We start from the raw sequence: 24551 nt of genomic DNA on the forward strand, positions 1-24551 counted from the left end.
TCCCTTTCATACAAACTTCCATAAACTCAAACATAAACCTTAACATAATTTCCCGCATAATATCTCAATCACTAAACATCACAAAAACTCAGAGCAAACAAAACAAAATAAAAGTAGGAAAACAAAGTTAAAACGACGCCGACAGGCTCTTTCTCTGGTGAAGCCTCCTCCACGCGAGCCACCGTCGTCCACCACAACACTATCGCGACACACCGCCACCAACGTGTTTTTCTGGCCACCGAAGAAACCGAAGCCACCACCACCTCCACTCAGACCACATTACTGCATGCACGAATCTTCGCCTCGTATCTGCAACCTCCGCTCTAAGACTGGCGCGATAACTTCTTCTCTTATCTTAAATTTCATATTATGATTTTTCTTTATCACTGAAGAAGAAAGAGTTGATTCATGTGCTATACTAAAGAGTTTCAATTTTGTTTTTGTGAGATCGAATATTATTGTTGTTTGTTCATGAGGCCGGGAGCGATGTACGAGAGAGTAACTCGAAATAGTGAGTGAGAAAGAAGGAGGGGGTGCCTCCGCCAGGCGGCTGGCCGCCCCCTTGTGCGCGAGTAGCAGACTGGCGAGAGAAAAGAGCTTGCTTACTCTCTGTTTTTTTTTCCTTTTCTTCTTTCAGTTCTAGTGTTGTGTATGAATGTTACACTTTTTTTTTGTTTAGAAAAAGATTTTCCATATGTCCTATTTAAAATTTGGAAAAAAGCAAACATTGTTGACATGGTGGCTGAGAGTGAAAAGGGGCGCTCCTTCTATTTATGAGTTTGAATTTTATTTCATTTTTCTAATTATTATTTTTGTTATTAAATTAGTATTGATTTTAGTTATTGGGTTAGGCCAATTGATATTAGTGGTTACACTCTCATGTATGCATTCACACCCATCTCATGTTGCTTATATATTTTTATTACATGTATTTTGATTTAATTTTAACTATTTAGAATAATAGTAATTAATTTTTATCATTTGACTAAGTTGATTGTAATGTAATTAATTATTTTCCTGATTACTAAATGTATCTGATTTGATTATTTGTTTGATCGATTTCAATGCGTTTAGATTAATTAGGTAATCCCTGTCATATCACATGTGTAAATAATTTTAAACACTTTTCACCATATTTTCAAATTCTCAAACCATTTTTGTCTATGCGGGTGCTTGATCCAACGTCAAGTATCTCTTACACTTAATTGAAATTATTTTGTAAACTAACTTGAAACGCTTGATCGAATGTCAAATTGTTATGCACACGAATTTATTTTCTCAATAAAATCGAAAGAAAAAGTGACAGTTGCTGCACACCTTTTGAATACCTTGGTCTTTCACCTTAAAATACTTTAATCAAATTAGGATAACAAGTGACAATTGGTGCACGACTTTTGAATGTCTTGGATAAATAAGCGCTTGGGGCACACCTATGCTCAAACGTTTACTAAAATTCTGAAAATACTACATTTTAATAAAAGTGGATGACTAAGGACTGAGAGATGCACATCTCTCTACAAGCCTCGGGTAAACGAACGCTCGATGCATACCTTGTTCCAACAATTATCCCTTGTCACATCTAAACTATTTTTATTATAAACTTGTAACACTTGATCCAACATCGAGTCGTTGATGCAAAAACCTTATTTCGTAATAAAATTGAAAGACAAAGGTGTAAGACCCCAATTTTGACCCTAAGGTCCCTCATGTTATCTCATCATATGCATTGGCTTCGGGATCACACCTTGGCATCCTTCTTATCCCTCATTCATTGGGTTTGCATTGGGAGAGATCACCAAGCATATTTGATTGTATCATACTTTGTTTTTCTTTGTTTACTAACCAAAATACCAAAAATATGTCTATAGCTTTGTTTCTTTTGTAGGTAGTGTGTACATCAACCAATGCCTCATCCAGTTGACAATTAGGGTTTGAGACCCTCAATGCAAGGAGAATAATCAAGAGATGATTCAAAATGGTTCTAAACATCATATATGGGTCCCCGTGATCTTCATTTATAATTTGAATCAAGAAATCATCAAGAGTTTGAAGCTTTCTTACCTTGGAAGCCTTAATTCATCTAGGTATCTTATGTGACTTCCTCAATAAGTTTCTTCATCATTTGATCAATTATTTCAAGGGATAATTCATCTTTCATCATATTATACATATATGATCCTCCATGAGTCCCAAATATCAAGAGAACTTCAAGTTTCCAAGTTGGTTCAAGGTGGTTGACCAGAGAAAGTCAACTGGTCAAAACTAGGGTTCCTTAGACCCTATATCCTACAATATTTGTCATATGAAAAGGATTCTAAGATAAAAGTTACTCTTTATGACATTCCAAACAACTTTCCTGTTGACATCAAGAGCTAGTTTTGCTTGGAAAGTCATTTTTTATGGTGAAAGGTTATAGGTCATTTTGTTTGAACCCTAGTTAGGAGGTCAACTTCCGAGGACCATAACTTGCTCAATTTTTATGATATGAAGGCCATCCAAGTTTCACTATCCATTTCAAGATGTCCTCTAAAACTTTTATTCTTTGAGAAATGTCAAATTCAACTTGCAAGGGCATGTGCCAAGAGGAAACATTATAGGTCATTTTGGGCTATTACCATTGAACAAACAATTTTCCTTTACTTCTAAAATGCATAACTCCTTCGTGCCAAATCCATATTGAATAGGATTGAAAGAGATACAACTTTTATGAAGGAACTTTTTCCATTTGAAGCTCATAGAAAAAGTTATTCAAGGTGGAAGAAGTGGATATTTGACTTGATACTTAGAAAATTTTCAATTATGTTTGATTTCTCAAACTTTCACCTCAAGATTCATCATGATCCAAGATTCAAATGGAAAAGTATTCAACATGAAAGTTGTTCCCCTTGATGTTACCTTCCTAAAAAGTCTATGATCACTTCATTTGAACAAGATTTAAGGGACTTGCGCATGGCTCCTTTGTTGGGTTTGTTTTGGCAAGTTTTGGATTCAAATGCTCATTTCTCTTTGCATGCTTCCATGTGATGACCTCGGTACTCATTATGCACGAATTGAAGTTGGATTGCATCATTTATTGGGCCTAGTGCATTTCCCATGCATCCATGCACCATGGTTTCTAATTTTTTCAAAATTCAAAGGGTGCAAAACTGAATTCCATTGGCTATATAAACAAGTGCATTGCCTCAAGAATGACACACACACCTTGCCCAAGCTTTGCCAAGAGATCTCAGAACCTCACACCATAGAATTCCTTGAAGATTTCTTTGAAATTGAGTTTGAATTTCACCTTCTGCTTTGAAGTTCAAACTCCAAGGATTCATAGCCTTTTTCATCTCAACTGATCACTGCAAGCAATAGGAGGAAGAATCGAGCAAATTTAGATCGAGATCAAGCCAATTTGAAGCTACCCGAAGTGATTTTTCAGAAATTTTGAGCCTTTGATTCTATCTCAATTCTTTATCATTCTCTTTGATTTTTGGTTGGCTGAAGTCCTACCATCGTAGGCAATAAGATTGAGTTTCTTTGAGGTCAAATCGAAGCAACTCAGATCATGAACCTCAAATTTCAAATACATGTATCTCTCAATATACTTGGAATTGGAAGAAATGGAGGTCAAATTCGCGCTCCTAAGAATTTCCTTTAAAACCATGTCCTCACTTTTCATTTTTGGGGTGGTTTGTGGTGGACCAGTCCGGTGAGGTCCACCGGAGAAGATGACCAGAGCTAGGGCTCCGATGGTGTGTTGGCATGTTTCCAACCCTTTGATCCATTCAAAACGTTTTAATCTCGTCCCATGGTTCTGATTACCACTCCTGCAGCATGTTTGACGTGGTCTTTGGTAGACTGCACACACGTGGCCATCAGATCTACCACCTCAATTAATGAGGATGGCCCTTGATTTTTGTCATTTTCTGATTTTTCATTTATTTACCTTATTTTGTTTAATTCATAATAAATCCATTGTTAATCCAAAAAATATGGGACTTTCACTAAAAATCTTTAAACATTTTTCTCTTCCATATTCTGAATTAAAATTATTTTTTGGATTAATTTTGGTATTTTTCATGAATTAAATGTTTTATGCATATTTTTAATTGTTTAAAAATACTTTTGACTTTTTAAAAATCATGAAATTTTGTGTCTAAGGTCCTTTGACCTTGTTTGACCTAGGATAAATCCATTGGCCATTTATTTGGTGCTTTGAAGGGATTTTAGGTTTTGACCAAATTAAAATGTATTTTAATTCCTTTTTAATGTGATTTTTAATTGATTAGATGTTTAAAAATATTGTTGAGCCATTTTTATGGTCTTGTGATGTTTGACTTTCTGTTTGGGCCTTGGTCATGATGGATTTGACTTTTGTTGGATCAAAACCATTGGATTTAGGGGATTGATGAAATGTACATTTCATTTCCCAAAATGAATGGATGGTTTTAATCAGATGAAATTCCTCTCATGATCAATTTGTGTTTCTATCTCCCCCCTCCCTCTTCATTTTTATCCATATTCTTCCCCATTCCCTCATTTGACCAATGAAATCTCTAATGTCAAAAGGCTAATTGATTCATCAATGGCCTTGTGTCAGATGAATCAATACAAGTATGACTGAGATAGGTCCTTCCCATTTTCTTTTAGTGTGTGGTATGTTTTAGGAGTTTGGTTCTTTGTACCAAATCTCTAACATGTATTAACACCTATATTTTTATTACCCGACCTCAGATAGTTGTGACTTCTACATAAGTTTAACTATGATTGCTTAACATAGAGCTAAATTTGACCCTCAAGGCATATCATTCTAGTAAGTGAGATTGTAAGTCTCCCATTCTTCATGGCATTGTATGGAGACTTGACCTTTTTTCCTTTCATAGGAGCTAGCGGCATACTTGTTGAATTATCCAAGTTGGAGCCCTTTTCATGGAAGATGTCTTGGTTTAAGGATCCATACTTGTGAATGAATGGTTGAGTGTTCTCCAAAGAATGACTTAATAAATTAAAACTCACCACTAACTTAACACTAACTATTGACTAACTTCTTAATTAATATTGCTTTACTTTCAAGTCATTTACTATTATGCTATTTAAATTTCAGTCATTTGTCATCCATTGCCATTTACATTTCATACAACTTGTTTATGTTTAAGTCCATTTTCATTTTTGCTCATTTGAGCCATATCTTGTGATTGTATATATATTTTGTTTTATTTTGATTTTGTTTGTGGTCTTAGGACCTCAAAACACATAATAACAACAAAAAACCCTAAAAAAACATTTGGTGGACTGGTGGGATTTGATCTGAGCTTTTGGACTTAGAATTAGGCAACTTCCCCTGTGCTAGAGGACTTGGCCAATGTCAACATTTTGAGACTGAGCTATCTTGAATTGAGCCTTCATCTGATGCAAGACCTTGAGGATCTCTTTGATTCATCTACTACTCTGTCTCTCCACTTAATTGTTATTTTGTTATTATTGTCAATGTCTGATGTTTTATTCTGAGTTGATCAAGGAATATTTCATCCGATACATTGGAAGACACTGAAGACTACTAGTTATTGTAGTGCTTGCTTGGATATGGCTATATTTATTTGATGCCTTGATCTTCATATGATGTCTGGATATTGTTCATTGCTTATTCATTATTGCTTGATCAAAGTCCAAAGGAAAATGGGTTTCTATATGACATTGTTTTCTATTGGATTGCATCCCATTGGTCAGATCCTTTCAAACTCTTAACTTTTAATTTGTGCTTAGGATAGCCTCTTCATCTCCTCTCACTTCTTTAATTTCAAAATCTCTCTCTCCTTTCAAAAACTTTATTTGCTTGTGATTTCAAACTTAGACATGTTTTAATGATTAGAAACTTTGGCCTTACGCCATTGAATTTTTAAACTTCTTTTCTTAAATCTAATTTGTAAATAAACTTAACCATATTGAATTAAATTTCAAAAGGCAAAAAGAACTAATAACCCCACTCGAATCTTTGGCCTTTTGTGCCTTTTCATTTAAACTTTTGTTAAAATCAATCCACCAACTTCTTTGAAATTTTTACCACGAACTACGGGGTTTTTATCCCTCATTTTTATGTTGGTACGTAGGCATAAGACCGAAGGTCTTGTCAAGCACAAAACTATAATCAATGAATTATTTTCTCATCCCCACACTCTATTTTACCAAACATCATTTATACCCAAAACATATGCACACATAAAAAGGGCTCCCTAGGAGTACCTAAGACACTTTGGGTGCTAACACCTTCCCTTTGTGTAACCCCTTACATGTAATCTTTGACATTTTATTAGTTTTGATTTGAAAACTTCTTATGTTTGGGTTTTTTTCGTACTTTTCCATTTTCCTTTGGAAACAATAAAAGCGCGGTGGCGACTCTAGTTTTATTAACATTAAGCTTATCCATAACTTGATTGTCATGAATTTACCGCTACAAAAGGACCAAGAGATGCATATCTCTTCAGACCCCTTGGTGATTTAGCTTTCATAGCACACCGAATTCAAAATGATTATTAGTCTTTCAAATCAAAAACACGTTAAACAAAATTGGAATAAGAGGACAATGGGACCACATCCATGCATACCCCAAATAAACGTGCGCTTGGTGCACACCTCTGCTCAAATGTTTACTCACCTTCCGTAAATATCAAATCTTTTTGGCAAAAGAAGATCAACTAATCAAACTTATTTTCCGCCCTTGTGCGACTTCAAAAACCATTTTTTAGAAACGAATATGCTACATCCATTTCGACGCGAAAAATAAAGACTTTAGTCTCCAAGAGCAAGCAACAAGTAAAGGTTTAACCACTCAAATATGATCTAAGCATCACTCTCTAAAAGAAATCAACCCAATAGTTCTTTCTAAGTAGAACTACATAGCCTTAAGTTCACCGTAACACCTAGAGATACGTAGGAGCAGGATTGAGAAATTTTGTTAGACACCCCTTTAATAAAAAACGTATTCCTTTTTTTTCTTTCTCTTTTCTCACTAGATAAGTAGAAGATTGCAAACTAATATCACGCTAACACTCTTACATGAAACTAACTAAATGAGTCTCGTTTAGTATAATGGATGTTAGGGATGTTAATACCTTCCCCTAGCATAACCGAATCCCGAACCCAATTTGGTTGCGACGACCATTTCTTTTTGTTTTTCGTGGTTTTTTTCGATAATTCCCCTTTCCCTATTTGGGAATAAATAAAGTTCGGTGACGACTTTGTTTTGTTTATATTTCAAGTGTTCCTTACACCAGGTATTTTTCATGCCGCGACACCTACATGTGTTTGTGGCTGCTTGAAAATGCTCCCGATTTGTTTGAACTCTATGGTGCTTGATTGGTTAACCTAGAAAAGAAATTTAGATAGATTTTATACTACTCGAGATGGTTATAATTGGCTTAATAGACTTGAATTTATTTAGAATACAATAGACAATAACTATTGGAAGTGGGTGTTACATATTCCTGCTCTTGAGAAGGTGAAATTCTTTCTTTCTACGACTTTGCATAAGTACCTTCCTACGAGATCAAAGTTGTTTAATCGTGGTGTGCTCCAGACGGATCTCTGTCCTAGATGAAATTAGGATGCTGAGACGACCCTACGTTGCTTGAGAGATTGTAAATTCGCTACTCGCTTTTGGAAATCTATAAACTTCTTGGACCCACTATTCTTCCAAGGGGATAATTTATATGATTAGATTAGATATGACATTGATGGTAGCTCTATCTTTTTGGTTACTTGCTTTGGGTTGTGGCATTGTTAGATGTAACAATCTCTAGCCTTCCTATCGAGGTTTACTTGCAGGACCGACTACAAAGTCCTAGACTAATATGTGTTAAGTATATGGTGTTTCTGTTTGGAAAGTGTTTAGAACACTAGATAAATAAGAGAAATGTTTGCAAAATAGAGAAATGAGGTAAGAGTAAGAAAGGATAAAAACAAGATAAAGATATAAATGAATAATGCAAATGAAAATAACTTGATAAGTTAAATGGTTTGAATATAAAGGTGGAAGCAGAAGTACATTTTGGTAGGAAGTTAACTCTTTTCTCTCAAACACTTGATACTTCAAGTGTTTTCCTATTACAATGTTACAAATTCCACCATTTGAAATGAAAATTACATCTACTTAAATAGTAATAAGAAATAAATGCTATGAGGTTATGATCCATTCACGATGTGCCATGTGTTAGAGCCTGTCACCCACGTTGTTGGTAACTTCCCACTTTCTGCTTCCCATGATCAATTTCCATTATGGTAAGCTTACCTTCAACTTCGACAGACTCGCCTCTTTCGTCGACCCAGCTCTCTTGGTTTTCCCCTTCGTCGATTCTACTTTCGACCTCTTATTGGTCAACCTGGCTTCGTGCTATCAAGGTTGAAATTTTCCAACTAACAAATTGCCCCCTAAAAGGCTAGTTTTGACTGAGGCGCTTCGACCAAGAAACTTGACTTTTTGACTTACTAAATTTCGGTTGGACATCTAATCGTTAATGATGTTTTGTGTAATGATAATTTTCTAGCGCCGCAATTTCCTAGAAAAATTGTATTATGAGCTACTTCCTAGGTCGTGGGATCTCAACTAATGCTACTAACTTTCCCACTACCTCTTAGTTGGACAGTTGTCAATCGACTAACGCTTGACTATCATTTGGTTTTCCTATAAATAATCCTTTTTTACATTCAAAATTCTCTTCCTATTTCTTCATATGCGTATTCTCTCTGCAATTTCTCATAACAACCTTATTCTTACCAATTTTTCCTTCATCTTTCATTACATTGGCTTCCTCTACTTGCACCAAAAATGCCACCACCTTCAACATTGGTAACAACCCTGTTGCATTTCAACTTACTGAAATAGAAAGTATGAAACCTATTCCTCAACCTACTTCTATTGATGAAGTTGTGATAAATATCTAGCAACACCAAATGCTCATTCCATTTTTCGTTGCTGACAAATTTGTTGCGTTTCACGGACCTTAGCCAGACACTAAAACTCAACCAAAAATGGTTCAAGGCCATTTTCCTGGTTACACTCCTTCTGCCCCTCTAGCTTTTGAGAAGGACGGAACCATCGACATTAGATTCATGGCCCCAAAAGCCTTTAGGTCGATGCCTAATCCAGGAAAGAAATAGTACGTAGCTTGGCTTAACAAAGTCCAAAAAAAACTCCAAGACTAATGAAGAAACGCGAGGATCTTTAATGCTATCCAGATTTCAAGGCATGCGTGCCGAATCAACCCCTGCATATTGATGACTTCAATGTATTTCTGGGAAGGTTCGACCAATACTTTCCAACTTCCATTTGGCATATTGATGCCAACCCTCTTCGACGTGGCGGCTATCACAGGCTTATCGCCACTGCGCGAAACTTTTGACCCCACGCTTCCGACAGAGACCACTTTCTCATTCAGCTACGCTAGTCTTCAAAACTATATCGAAGATTACCACAACAAGGATTTTGTCGAAGTCTCTAATGAAGAGCATATTTCTTTTCTAACATTATGGCTTTCATACTATGTTTTTTGTCCTGGCTCTTTATAAATAGCCAAAAGTTACATAATTCTAGCGATCCAAATCCATGAAGGTCGATATGTCTCTCTAGGTAAGATTTTGCTAGCTTCTTTGTACCACTCCCTGGGCCTCGCAGCCCTAAAATTGAAATACCTTCATTCTACTTCCAAGGCCCTAAACTTGTCAAGTCCTATGTGGCTTTTGCAACACTAGTTAAATGCCACTTTTGAATACCAGTTGGTTATCCGGTGTCAGAGCTTATAATAAGTTTAAATGAGGATCGACCAGTCGAAGGAGAAATAATTACCCTGATGACATGCCAGAAAACCCCTAACAAACATCTTTTCATGAAGTACCTTAACATGTTTATTGAGGTCATCTCTTTCGCTCTAGGTATGGCTCCATTCTTGGAGTGAAGCTTTGGCTCAAAATGGTTTAAGAATCCTTCCCTAGGTGATTCCCTTCAAGCTACAGCATAGTCGAGTGCTGTGTGGAGGGTGTTTTTGACCCTTACACTATTATCCTTTAGGATAAAAGCATGGCCGAATGGGTATGGCTTCATGAGTTACCAACCTAACTTGGTGGCTCGCCAATTCGGCCTTAGCCAAATGTTACCGAAACCTTTGGTGTCACATTCGACTGTCATCATATGGTATGGTCGATCATCAAACGTTGATGACCATAAAGCTTGCCTGAGATTCCATAAGTCCACTCAACGCCTTGAACTACCAGTGTTTAAGTTCCAACAATCCTTTTTGTCAATCTCAAACTTCGACGAATGATGGGACGACTACCAACGTCAAGGTTTTTCTAGTGCTCTTTTCCTTCAAAGTATGATCGATTCTTTTTCCATTCTCATTGGAAAAATGATGCCTCCGCCACCATTTACTGCTGCTCCCAACACAACAAATTCAAATTACCAACACTAATGAAGTCCCAAAAAAAAGGTAACCACTGTTCTTTTGCCTTTCCCTTTTTTAGAAAGCAAAAATAAACACTCATTTTCTCTGTTGTTAGGGTCGAAAAAGGGTTCCAGCAACTGAACCATCCCCTAGTAAACCTTCCAAAAGGCAAAGGACACCATCAACTCCGAAATCGAAGGTACTTCGTGCCAGCGTTTCATGAGGCTATATTTTTTTACAAATTTGTCACCTTCTCACTTATCTTATGACTTAGGTTCCTAAAGAGGTGCCTTCGGTAGAAAATGAAGACTCCGATGGCAGTGTGCATTCACACATCTTTCCAACATCAAAGGTGCCACCGGCTACTCCACCTACTATGGCACGAAAAAAGAAAGTCCAAGCCAAGAAACCCCTTTCAAGAGTCGCTCCTTAGACCGCGAAAACCGTAATTCTAGATGATCTCAATGAGGTTTTTGCCCCCCATGGTCAAGAAAGAAGTCTTCCTATTTCTCGGCAACACATGGCTTCTTAGGTATTTGTCTCCCTTTATTTTACCAACTCACGAACTATTCTACGACGTGGGTTCTGACTTCTTGGTTATAGGAACATGTGGGTGATTCAACTCCAGCTGAGCCCACAATTGAAGCAAGGGTCGACAGTCAAGCAGTTGAAACTATCTTGAGCCCTAAAAAACAAGACTAGTTTCAGAGCGTATCGCCTGAGGCTCAACAAAATCTCGCTGCTCAACAAAATCAGGCCCCTTTAATTATTGCTGGAAAAGGAATCTCTATCAGTACTTTGAGTCCGAAAGAGGTTCTGACTATGAAGCAACAAAGGTTGGCAGAAGCCTTAAGGAAGCTGCAAGAACTTTGTCAAATTTCGAATGAGGCCCAACCTTCTTCTTCAACTGTTGTACCTTCGACAGGGATGGATGCCACCGTCACTCTCAAGATTCAACAGTTAAAAGACCATTTGTTTGGGCATGAATTCTTAACTGTCCTCGAAGAAGAAGAAGGTCTGGTGCGCAACATCTTTAAGCTTCTCGACGAACTTACCCTTCATGAGCTTCCTGCCACGACTTTCAAATACTTGATTGAGTTCGAAGCTTTCTTCACCCAACTGGTCAAGGATCTTGCCCTTCATTAAAATGTTGATTTCCAGATCAAGACCAAGATCAACGAGATAAGGCTTGAGTGAGATTTTAGTGAAGAATGTGAGAAGAAACTCAGTGACTTCGAGGCCAAGAAACAGGAGCGTCTCAGCCAACAACAAGCCTTCGGTCAGCGAATTTTGGACTATCAAGCTCAAATAGCCGAACTTAATAAGAAGATTGCTGAAGTGGAAGCGCAAAAAGCTTCTTTGGATACGACTTAACCTCTTCCTACTCAAGATGTCATCGACCGTGAAGTTCTGAAATGGATTTCACATGGTGAAAAGGCCCTTAAGATCAAAGCCAATATTAAGCACCTGCGGGGGAAGAAAAACCTTCTTGATAGAAGAATCGGTTATGAGACGACCTTTTTTGAGGACTTTAAATCTAGGTTTCCTGCTTGATTTTTCTTTTTGTAGTGGCCCTTGTAAGGTCGGTAGACCATTTTGTATGCCATCTTGGCTTTTAAACAATTAATGAATATTTTCACTATGTTTGGATTTGAATCTCTTGTAGCATCGATTTATATTTTTTTCAAATATTTCCCAATTACCCTTAAGATCCTTCAATCTATACCCAGCTCCTGAATTTCGTAGGCATTGTTCGTAAACATTTGGGTTATTTGAAGCGGTCCTTCCTATTTTGGTGACCATTTTCCTAAAGTTTGATCTCTTCGATCCATAGGTAAAATTACCTTCAAACATAATCATTTATTGCAAAGCTTTTCATTTTAACCCTTTTGTCGTACACTCTGGCCACACGCGCCTTTTGTCGTATTAATATGTCTATTGCGGCCAATCTTTCTTTGTCTACAGTCAGTTTATTGAACATCAGTTTCCAATACTGCTTTGACTGGATGTCATTCTGGCATTGCACCCTGACTGATTGTAAACAAATCTCTGCTGGCAACACAACATCGTGCCCAAATGTCAAGCGGAAAGGCATCGAATTCGTTGCCTCTTTTGGGGATGTTCGACAAGCCCATAAAATTTGGTATAGTGTTTTGTGCCAATTCTTAGGTTTTTAGCAACTCATTTTTTGATTAAACTAATTATCACTTTGTTGGCTGCCTCGACTTAGCCATTTGCTTGGGCGTAATAAGGTGTGGAAGTAACCAACCTGAACCCTATTTCGACGATAAATTCTTGCATCTTTTGTCCCATAAAAACTGAACCTTGATCTGTGGTAATGGTTTCAAGAATCCCAAACCTATACACGATGTGTTTTTAAATAAATTTGATCACAACCTATTGATCCACTTTTACCAAAGGGATAACTTCTATCCATTTTATAAAGTAGTATATTCCGACCAAGATAAACTTTTGTTGTTTCGACGAGGCCGGTCGAATTTCACCGATGGCATCTAACGCCCACCCCTGAAAAGGCCAAGGCTTGATAATTGTGTGCAACTCACTTGCTGGTACATGTTGGACACTCGTGTGCATCTGACATTCTTGGCACCCTTTGGCGAATTCAATACAATCTTTTAACATACTTGGCCAATAAACACCTTGTCGGAATAGAAGCCATTTCATCTTATGGCCTTCTTGGTGTGCCCCACAAGCTCCACTATGTACCTCGGATATGGCCAAGTAAGCTTCTGTATTTCCCAGACACTTGAGCAATATTCCTTCTGGAGTTTTCTTCAACAACTCATTTCCCAAGCGTACATAACTTAAAGCCCTATACTTGATTTTCCTGTCAGTGTTTCTGACTGGATTTTCCAAGTACTCTATGATTGGTCTTCTCCAATCTGATTGCGACAAATTATCAATGGCAAAAACTTCGTGTCTTGCAAAAATTTCGAAATTTTCAACACATTCGTTGCTGCTAAAGCTGTTGTCGAAGTCCCCTGCCCCCCAGTTTTTGGGATTGCCATATTAGGTGACGACGGACGTTCGACACCATTTTGTCCTTTATCTTAATAAAATCCTTGAGATTTTCTTTCGATACCTTGTACCCAAAGGAGATTTGTGCTAACTCGTTGTCTTCTTGATTCTCCATTCTTGGCACATGCATAATGCTGATGACCTCAAAGTATTCCAATAGTTGTGTCGCCATTGTGAAATATATCAGCAGATTTTCTTTAATGCACTTGTATTCTCGTGTGATTTGTCTAATCACTAGTTCTGAATATCCCTTTATCTCTACTTTCTTGGCCCCTAAATATCTTAGGATTTTAAGACCAATTATTAGGGCTTCGTATTCTGCTTAGCTATTGGAACATTTTCCGTCGACTTTGCATTTGAACTTCGTCGGAATGTCTTGTAGGGATAATATTAAGACCCTAACTCCTGTTCCATTCTTGTGGCTTGACTCGTCGAAATATAACCGCTAAGGGTTCGTGTCAACCATGTTTAGTGAAGGTTCGACTATGGCATGATCCACAATAAAATTTGCCACTATCTGGCCCTTTATATCCCTCAAAAGCTTATACGTTAATGAAAATTTTGTTAATGCTAGAGCCCATTTCCCAATTCGACTATGCATAATGGGTTTAGACAACATATGTTTAATAACATCACAATGAGACGAAACATAAACATCAACTGGTTTTATATATTGCTTTAATTTCATACATGAGAAGTACATTCATAGGCATAGTTTTTCAATCATAATGTACCTAGTTTTAACATCTATCAAAATTCGACAGAGGTAGTATATGGGTATTTCAACACCACTAACATCCTCTTGATCTAACATACTTCCTATGGTCGTATCCGGCACAACAATATATAAACTCATATTCTTATTCCTACTGGAAGGTAACAAAATGGGAGGCTTTGTGAGGTATTCTTTGATGGCGTCAAAAGCCTCCTGTTGCCGTTGCCCCTAGTGAAAATCATTTCCCTTCTTGATCTTGAGGAGTGGCGAAAAAACCTTCATCTTTCCACTTAGATTCGATAAGAATCTTTTTAAGAAGTTTATCTTCCCCAACAAAGACTGAAGCTGTTTCTTTGTCGACAGAGGCTTGAGATCCAAAATTTAGTTTGTCTTGTTTTAGTTGATCTCAATGCCTTTCTTGTGTACCACAAAACCTAAGAAGTCTCCTGCATGTACACCAAAAGCACATTTTAATGGATTCATTTTTAATCCATATTTTCTCATTCTCTCAAATGAGCGTCAAAGGTGATCAAGATGATCATTTTCAGATGACGATTTCATCATAATATCATCAATGTATACCTGCATAAATTTTTCAACAAAATCATGGAATATGGCATTCATGGCTCTTTGATAGGTCGCTCCAGCGTTTTTTAAACCAAACGACATCACAACCCATTCATATGTCCCCAAAGCTCCAGGACATCGAACCGTCGTCTTAGGGACATCATCCTCTGCTATGAGAATTTGATTATAGCCAGAATAACCATCAAGCATACTCAAGTATTCGAAGCCTACGGCCGAATCGACTAGCATCTCCGCCATGAGCATTGAATACTCATCTTTTGGAGTAGCATGATTTAAATCTCTAAAATTTATACAGACTCTAAGAGTTCCATTTTTCTTAATAACAAGTACTATATTAGCTAACCATTCGACATACCTTGCAGTTCTGATGAACCGACTTTTGAGAAGTCTTTCGATCTCTTGCTTAATCTTTATAGTGACCTCTGGAGATAAACCGTCGAGGATGTTTCTTTATTGGACTTTTTCCAAGTTGAATAGGCAATTGGTTATCCATCATACTTTTATCTAGACTAGGCACTTCGCCGTAGTTCTGGGCGAAACAATCACTGTATTCCTTCAACACTCTGATCAGTTTAACCTTCATCTTTGACCCAACTTTAGTACTTATGTACGTTGGTCTTTTCGTGACTCCATCTCCCAAATCAATTTCTTCGAGTGGGTCTTGTGCTTGCATTTTCTGTAACTTATCCAATGGATTTTTCTCAAACCCCAAAGGCTCAATGTCATAGATGCAATCAAGCCTTCGGCTTTCTGAAGCTGTTGTTTGGTCTTGTCGTCCATCTTCTCCCTCTTTGGCTTCGAAAGCCAAGTTCTGAAGTCTCTCCCCTTTTAGGGCTGACTTTCTTTTGTTCTCATCCAAATGGGCCAAAATTCGAGCCAAACATTCTGACTCAGCAGTCATCTCAATCGACTGCGGGCCACCCCGTGGGTGGAATTACCATTTATGGCTTCATTTCTTCTTCAGCATCCCATATGAATCTATGGTTGGGATCGAGGTTCAACACGTGATCGGTGTTAACTGAAGTATAGGACCTTGATTCTTCATCACAAGGTGCTATGTTTTCCAAATGCTAGTCAAAATATTTCTAAAAGCCCTTGGCCTTATCAACCCTATAATAAATTTGGTCAGCTTCGATGTTTTCCATGATGCAGTCCTTTCTCTAGATTATGAGCCTTTGATGTATAATTGAGGGCACTGCTCATATTCCATGGATCCACCCTCGTCCTAGGAGTAAGTTTAAATTTGCTCTGGAATTTATTACCATAAAAAGCGTCGAGCACATGGTCGTGCTAACTACTAGATCGACCTGGATAACACCAAGTATATTACTAGTTTTTCCCTCATAGTTGGATAAAACCATATTGTGTTGTCGGAGATCATCATCGCATTTCCCCATCTTCTTGAATAAAGTATAAGGCATTAAATTGACGGTTTCACCATCGTCTACAAATACCTTGTTAACTGTTATCCTGTTGAACTTCACCCTTATGAACAAAGGCTTCAGATGGTACATCATCCCTGTGCTAGGTCTTTCGAACATAACTTTTTGCTCCTTGACCACGCCACTATTCATAACATAATAGCATAATGGTTTACCTTCAACAATTTCGTCTGGCATGAAGTCCTCATCTGTTTCGGAGACTTCTGACATTATATCATACTCTGCAGGAAATACTAATACAATGTCGCAGTTAATAATGAAATCGTCACCATATATATCATCATTAGTATCGTCATACATATCCTCGTCGAACTCTTCATCGGTCTGGGGAGAGTATCCAGGTTCCCCCTCATCTGACTGATGGGAGTATTCAGGCTCCTCCTTATTCGATTTAAGCACGTCCTCTGGCTCTTTCTCTTTCTCGACCCGAGGAGAACATTTCATACTTTGGGAAGATACCATCCCTTTCTTCCTTGTAGGATCAACAGTCATGGCAATTGTCTGATTATCCACAATCTTTCCTTTTTCTGCCCATACTCCTTTTGGGAATTGCCTCTTTTGTCCAGAGGTTTCGATAGGCTTTAACTGCGAAGTCGGAGCCTCCTTCCCAACTTTTTTGTTCCGCTGGTAATGCCTCCATTGTGTTCTGGTCATTGGGTTTTTTCCCTTGTAGTTAGGAGAAACTACATAACCCCTTACTTCGACCTTCTTTTCTGGCGTTGTTGTTTCTTTTTCTAAATCCAACACTCTCCACTTTGGCCTCTTGCCCCCTTTCTGGTTCACCGATTCAACCCACATCTCCTATGGGATATCTGATGGTAGAAGGAAAGTCTTTGGTCGAGGCTGGTGGAACTGCCTCATGTATTCTTTGGTCTAACGTGGCGCTCCACATTTTTCGAACACGAATATGGGGACGACAAGCTTCTATTCTTCCGATGTCTTCTTTTTGTCAGCTTCCAATCTTTCAGCGGCTTTCTCGTTGAACACAACGCTACACCTTATACATAGTATCACTTTTGACCCACTTACTTTGCATTTCTCTTGGAAATCTATTAGGTTTTCACCTGCTTGGGGATAAGCCGATTCCAGTTCATCTTCAGCTCTCTTATCGAAACCGTTAGTAGTTTCAACCATTAATACTTTAAACGATTCAGCTAGAGAAACAACATCCAGAGACTCCATGAGACCATCAATAGTCTCCACCATCATGCATTCAAGAGGTTCAAAGTACAAAACCTCTTCAACCTTTAAAGGATCAGAGTCCACTTGCATCTTTGGCCTTTCGCCAAATTGAAGCCTTCCTTCTTTCAATGCTTTTTGCACCAATTCCCTAAAAAGAACACATTGATGAGTTTTATGACCAAAAAAGTTATGAAACTTATAAAATCCCCCTTTCTTTTTCTGTTCTAAAGGGGGGGGGGTCCTTTAAACCCCGAGGAACAACAATTTTACCATCTTTAACCAATAAATTAAATATCTCGTCACACCTAGACACATCAAACGTGTAAGTTTTAGCAACATATTTATCTATTTTTTCTGTTTCGATGGGATTTTTCCCGTTTGATGGTTTTAACACTTTACACGTGTAAGGAGGTCCATGCTTGAGTTCAGCCACGTTGACCTCGCTTTCATCAACAAACTCTTCATCGTCAGAAGAATATTCCTCAACTGCTATATATGACACCTTCTCTTTCTTATGGTATCGACCAATTTTGGTCTTTTTCAGCTTTTAGGCGTTCAATGTGTCGAACTCTGTCAGCAAATTGCGCCATATCCCTTAGATACTGGGTATCCAACTTCTTTCTGATAAAATAGTCTAAACCGCCTGCGACTATCTCGACTAACTCGTGCTCAAGGACTTGAGTAAAACATCCAACCTTCAACAGTCTAAACCTGTTTAGGTACTGATCAACTGACTCAACAATCTTTCGTTTGACGCCGGCTAATTCTTTCAGACTTATTTTCAACTATCCCATGTAAAACTGTTCATGGAACAATCTCTCTATATGCGTCCATGTTTGGACGAATTATGGAGGCTGTGTCGTAAACTAGGTGAACACATTTTTGTAATAGAACTTGGAAAGTATTTCAACTTCAAATCCTCATTATTCGCTATGTCGCCAACTTCGATTTGATATCCGACAACATGTTCGACGGTAGATTCTTCAGTATCTCTGGCGAACTTGGTGAATTTTGGAACCTTCCACCCCCTAGGCAATTCTGTTTGTAAAACAAAATCTAGTAAAAGCGAAGAGTATATCAGCCTCTGTAGGCCTGGGTTTATCCCATTTCGCATTATGATCCGCTCGACAATAGCCTCTAGGGTTGGCTCCCCAGTCGTTCCCTCTTATCGAATATGCCTGACCACATGGTCGGGATCCTAGTTCATATTAACTAAAACAACAGGAGCCCTTCGAGCCACCCTAGGAATTTGTTCGACTTCTCGGTATTCTTGTTTGACCATTTCATCTGCCATTTTCTCTTGTCGGACTGGGGTTTCTGGTCAAGGTGGAGGTGGGGGATTCTGACGAACTTACGCTCTAGGAGCCCCTAGGAAATCCCCTATTAGGGTCATTTGAGTTTCCAGTTGTTGGTAACTCTGAGTCGAATCCTGGATTAAAGGTCTCAGTATGGTGCCCATTTACTGAGTCAGCATGTGGACCATTTCATGATTACTTTCATCCATTTGCTGTCTCATGACTACGACATAGCTTGATGTGAAAGTTAGGACTAACTAAGATGACAATCCAAACCCCGAGGGTCAACCAAATTTGTTTTCCAATGGTCCTAACCCCTGATAACGTGGGAATGACGATGATGATGTTTCGCCAAATGTCGAACCGATATTATGCATACTTGCCATAAACTCAGTTGGCATTCCCAACTTTCTGTGCAAGGGGACTGTAAAACTAGGCATATATTTCCCTGTAGTTCCCATCGTCAGAGTTTGAGGCTGACGCAATGTTAGAATTGGTTCAATATATGCAGTCGAAACCACATGTATAGTGCCAGAACCAACATCGGTTGTTTGTGACACGACTGTGTCTCCCCCCGAAGACGTTTCTTCTTGTGGTCATGGTGACACCATCTTGCCACTACGTAGTTGCATATACTGAACACAACGGGTCCCATCAGGTGTGTCAATTTGTTAGATGCAACAATCTCTAGCCGTCCTATTGAGGTTTACTTATAGGACCGACTATAAAGTCCTAGACTAATATGTGTTAAGCATATGCTATTTCTGATGGAAAAGTGTTTAGAACACTAGTTAAATAAGTGAAATGTTTGCAAAATAGAGAAATGTAGTAAGAGTAAGAAAGGATAAAAACAAGATAAAGATGTAAATGAACAAAGCAAATGAAAATAATTTGATAAGTTAAATGGTTTGAAAATAAAGGTGGAAGCAGAAGTACATTTTGGCAGGAAGTTAACTCTTTTCTCTCAAACGCTCGATAGTTCAAGTGTTTTCCTATTGCAATGTTACAAATGCCACCCTTTGAAATGAAAATTACATCTACTTAAATAGTAATAATAAATAGCTGCCAAGAGGTTATGATCCATTCACGATGTGCCACGTGTCTGAGCCTGTCACCCACATTGCTGGTAACTTCCCACTTTCTGCTTTCCACGATCAGTTCCCATTATGGTATGCTTACCTTCGACTTCGACAGACTCACCTCCTTCGTCAATCCAACTCTATTGGTTTCCCCATTCGTCGATTCTACTTTTGACCTCCTATTGGTCGACCTGTCTTCGTGCTATCAAGGTTGAAATTTGTCAGCTAACAGGCGCGCTAGGAACAAATTGTGTATTACTAATGAAGTAGTATCTTCCTATACCTTGAAACTCATCATAATGAATTATGCTAATTTATTAGCTAGATGTTTTCTCAAGCATAATCTGTCTCATTCAATGAGAACGATCATGTGGAATGCACACAAAGATAGTACTATGATTTTGAATGTTGATGGCAGTAACATCGGTAATCCTGACGTCTCGGGTTTTTATGGATTGATTTGAAATGCTGATGGTGCTTATATTCATGGTTTTGTGGGTAATGTTGGTTATACCAACATCCTTCATGCTGAGCTGATGACGTTATATCATGGTTTACGTATGATCTGGAAACTTGACATCCAAGACTTGATGTGTTATTTTGACTCCAATTCTGCTATCAAACTTATACTAGAGTCAATTAGTGTTTGACGTCACTATGCCGAGATTCTGCAAACATTAAAAAGCTTCTCACTAGGGAATGACGGGTTCAAATATTCCATACTCTTAGGAATGAGAATGCTGGTGTTGACGTTACTAACGATGCAACGTACCCGTCTTTTTGTAAAATCTCTTATAAAAATCATCACTCTCTTATTAGTTGACGCAAGTGAGATTTATTTTCTAAATAATTCTAACCTTTTTTTTTCTTTTCATTTTTCACTTGTATAAAAATGATTTTTTTTAAATAAAGGAAAATAAAAATTGAATTGGTGAAAAAAAGGAAAAATAAACCAAATCTAGAAAAAGCAAAAACGATACCTAAACCAAAGGGTTTGGCGTGCTTTATTGGACCGGCACACCAAACAAACTCGTCACCGACACGCTTCTTCTCTTCTCTTCTCTTCTTATTCTTCAATTTCATCTTTCTCTGCTACTAAAACACTCATCATACACTAGATTCAACATTCTTCATCCAACAACACCATGTTGCAGTTACTCTACACTGCGATCTTCGCCGAAATGCTTCTCATCCTAACCCTCGTTTTCAAAACCCCACTCAGAAAACTCGTGATCGTTTCTCTCGATCGAGTCAAACGAGGTCGTGGTCCAATCGTCGTTACCACCGTTGGTGCTACATTAGTTGTTGTGCTTTCTTCTAGTCTCTACAGTATGGCTAAGATCCAGCAACGTACCATTGAAGCTGGTATTGTTAACCCTACTGATCAAGTTCTTATGTCTAAACACATGCTCGAAGCTTCTTTAATGGGTACTTTTCAATTTCCCTCTTTGATGTTTTTTTTTCTATGATTAATAATAGTTGCTTTTATTTGAAATTGAACCCTTTCTATTAGAAATTTATAATGGAGTTGTTGATTTTGATTAATTAATTGATTGATTAGATTATTTGATTTGAACTTTAGATTCTAGGGTTTTAGTATGTTCTTAGTCTTTGTGATTATCTCAAATTTCATTAGTGTATGTTTGATTTTACGTCTGTAGCACCTATAATTGATTTTGGATGTGTATAATCGATTTTGACATGTTTGATTGTGCTTGAGTAGAATTGATTATACTTTCCAGAATTGATTATACTTTCCAGAATTGATTCTACTTTACAGAATTGATTCACTGAAATTGATTCTACTTAAGCTAAGATTTGTAGGTTTTGAGTTTAAACAGGATTTTAATACGGAAATTTACTGCTCAACTAACTTTTTCAGGAATTTATCTGAACATAAATCACTTTACCTTCAATTCATTTTTAGCCAAAATCAATTTTACAGAATTAATTCATTTAAAATTGTTTTTTTTTCACTGCAGAACCAAAGTCACACTTAGTTTCTACTTACCTACTTTTCAGTTCCTTGAAATTATAAATCTGCACTAGTATATTGGTTAAGATGAAAATTTTATGAGAACTAAAAACATATTTAGTCTTTTTCTTATGGTTGTAATTTTAAAAGGTAAATTTCTTTGATGGGATGCTTAGGTTGATAGTGTTGGCTATGATTTGATTTGTGGATCAAGTAATTTATGCATTTTTGTGGATAACATAATTAAGAAAATGATGTATGTAATTATGATCACAGTGGAAGATGATTTGAGAAAGGTTGTGTTTTATGCATTGCTAGTTAATGTTTCCTTTGATAGAAGCTCCATATAAGGGAGTAATGAACCTTTTCATTCAATGCTATTTGGTTTTCTACATTTGTCTGACTTTTATGACATCGAATAAACAAGGCTTCGTTTAGTTGGTACTTGGTGGTATCTGATTTAACTTCAAATGATTCAGTATTTTGTGGCTTGTTTCAAACTTTCATGTTTCTGTATTTTTGTTTTGGTCGGGAGGTTGATGTTTTCTTATAAAAGGGATGTGATTATGTGAATGTTTGATTTGAGCCACTGCCACTGAAATAATGGTCCTCACTCATCAGTATGCTGCATATAGTTAGTTGATTAGTTGAAATATCTTTGCCTACGCCTATTGCATTAATCTTTCCTGATTTTATGTAATCATGCAATGGTTGTTTTATTGTTAATTGGCTATGCTTGTGCAATCTTTAAACGTTGTAATATCTGTTTGGTCGAAGGGGTGTTTGATTCTAAAGTTTGCAGGGGAAGGGAGGGAAAATAAGAGGAAAAACCGTCTCTCTCCTCCTATTTTGATATTCTCCGAAATTGGATGGGTTTGGAAGGGAGGACAAAATAATATAGAATTTGTTGACTTCATTATCCTTGTTTTTTTTTCCCAAACTACTATTTGCAATCCATCTTAATATTGCTGCCTTTAGCTTACTTTCTTATTGTACAAGTCTATGTTTTCAAGTTTCTTCACGGCTTTCCGAGACATATCAGTTAATGTTTCTGCAACTTATTTTCATCTACATTGTTATATATCATCTCTATTTGGTGATATAATTCTTGTAATTGATTAGCTTGATTGGCATTTATTTGTTTCCTTGGCGTAATACTAAAAACAACAAGAACTATATCCCACTAGTTGAGTTGCATACATGGTATAAACAGCAGTGTTATCAAATGCCGATGCCATGGCTGCTATGGTGGATATACAAGGCAGTTTTTGGGTTCGCCGCAATGGTAAATATCAGTGATATTGCAGATTTTTCTGCCATAATCCGGTATAGCGGCCATTATGGCGTGATTTTGGCTCTCCGCCATTGACAACACTAATAAACAGCACTAATATGTTTTGTTGAAACATGGAAAGCAATAATTGAAATAGTCATTTAGATCTAAGTTTTTAATGGCTCCTCTAAGAGTTTTCCTTGTTCTTCATTTACCTCTAATTATTGCGACTTGGATCACGTGGAGTAATGATCCCATGCAGTTTAATGCAATAATCAATCTCAGCAATTGATTTGAGTTCAGACAGTAAAGATTTCAAATCTATTAAATCAATTTAAGCCAGTCTTGACCATGATTTATAATTGACGGTTGAGATTTGTAACTCAGTCATGGAATTACTGCACCCAATTGTTTCCCTACTTATCGGGCCTTCTTCCATATGATCAACTTCCGTTGGCATTCCGATCGTATGGCCAAACCATCTTAGTGAAATTCTATCATTTTAATCTCATTTTTCTTACACGTCTTACCATAGGTTCTTATCGGCATTTTATCGCTCAACCTTCATCTATATGTCATGAGTGTTGTTAGTTGAATGCTTCTTTGCATTAGCTATATTTGTCAATTCTTTTTCATTCTTATAGATGTTTTAGTTCTTGAACTTGATTTTTCACATCAATTGTGTGCAGGTTTTGTGCTGTTTCTATCTCTTATGATTGATAGATTGCATCACTACATTAGAGAGCTTCGTTTGCTCAGGAAGACTATGGAAGCAGTTAAGAAACAAACCCGAAGTTTTGAGGATGGTAAGAACGGAAACACCGAGGAGCAAAAAGCGTTGGCGGAAGAAATTACCACATTGAAGTCTAAAATCAAGAAGCTGGAATCTGAATGTGATGCGAAAGGAAATAAGGAGAAGACTTTGGAATCGGAGGTAGAGGCTCTTAAAAAACAATCGGAGGGTTTCCTTATGGAATATGATCGTCTCTTGGAAGACAATCAGAATCTTCGGAGTCAGTTGGAAGCCTTCGAGCAAAAGAGTACATGAGGGTTACAATGTATCTAGAAAAAACAGTTCTCTCTTCGCTTCAACTGCTGTTTTAGTGTTACATGCTTGCTTAATGAGTTCAATGTAAATTTTAAGGTCTAAAAACTGCTTTGTGGATTGAGTAAACTTACTGTTATTTATGCAGGTAGCTTACATATTGTTATCAGTAGTTTGATTTTGAAATTTTCATAGATTGGATGCAACTATGCTAACATACATATTTGATATATTATGAACCTTACACCGTATCATATTTGTCATATAATAGAATATCAGTGCATTGTTTTCTCTTGCAGATTCCAAAGAAGACTGCTTCGTAATACCAATTAATATCAATTAGAGCATTATTGTTAATTTTTTGAAATAAGGAATGAATGAGATTGCCTAGTTTTTATATTTGAACGAGTATAATTAAAAAATTAAGAAACATTTTTTGAAGAAGCAGATCTCAATTCTTCTGTTACTGATACATTGAATGCATGAATGCTTGCATCAGT

At 37.3% G+C, this 24551-nt stretch overlaps 1 protein-coding gene across 1 annotated transcript; it reads left to right on the plus strand.

The window, feature by feature from the left end:
- Window positions 1–20696: 20696 nt before the first annotated feature.
- On the plus strand, window positions 20697–24220 carry LOC127108138 (uncharacterized). Its single transcript, XM_051045562.1, has 2 exons — window positions 20697–21186; window positions 23696–24220. Exons 1-2 carry the CDS (start codon window positions 20904–20906, stop codon window positions 24052–24054), a joined length of 642 nt encoding a protein of 213 aa, XP_050901519.1. The 5' UTR covers window positions 20697–20903; the 3' UTR covers window positions 24055–24220.
- Window positions 24221–24551: the final 331 nt, after the last annotated feature.

This window comes from Lathyrus oleraceus, chromosome 7, assembly GCF_024323335.1.
Source record: "Lathyrus oleraceus cultivar Zhongwan6 chromosome 7, CAAS_Psat_ZW6_1.0, whole genome shotgun sequence".
Classification (NCBI taxonomy): domain Eukaryota; kingdom Viridiplantae; phylum Streptophyta; class Magnoliopsida; order Fabales; family Fabaceae; genus Lathyrus; species Lathyrus oleraceus.

What these genes read in the sequence shown, in the direction of transcription:
- LOC127108138 (XM_051045562.1), top strand. Translation starts at nt 20,904, where the DNA reads ATGTTGCAGTTACTCTACACTGCGATCTTCGCCGAAATGCTTCTCATC. An exon ending in GCTCGAAGCTTCTTTAATGG is followed by an intron (nt 21,187 to 23,695) that starts GTACTTTTCAAT and finishes AATTGTGTGCAG; the next exon opens with GTTTTGTGCTGTTTCTATCT.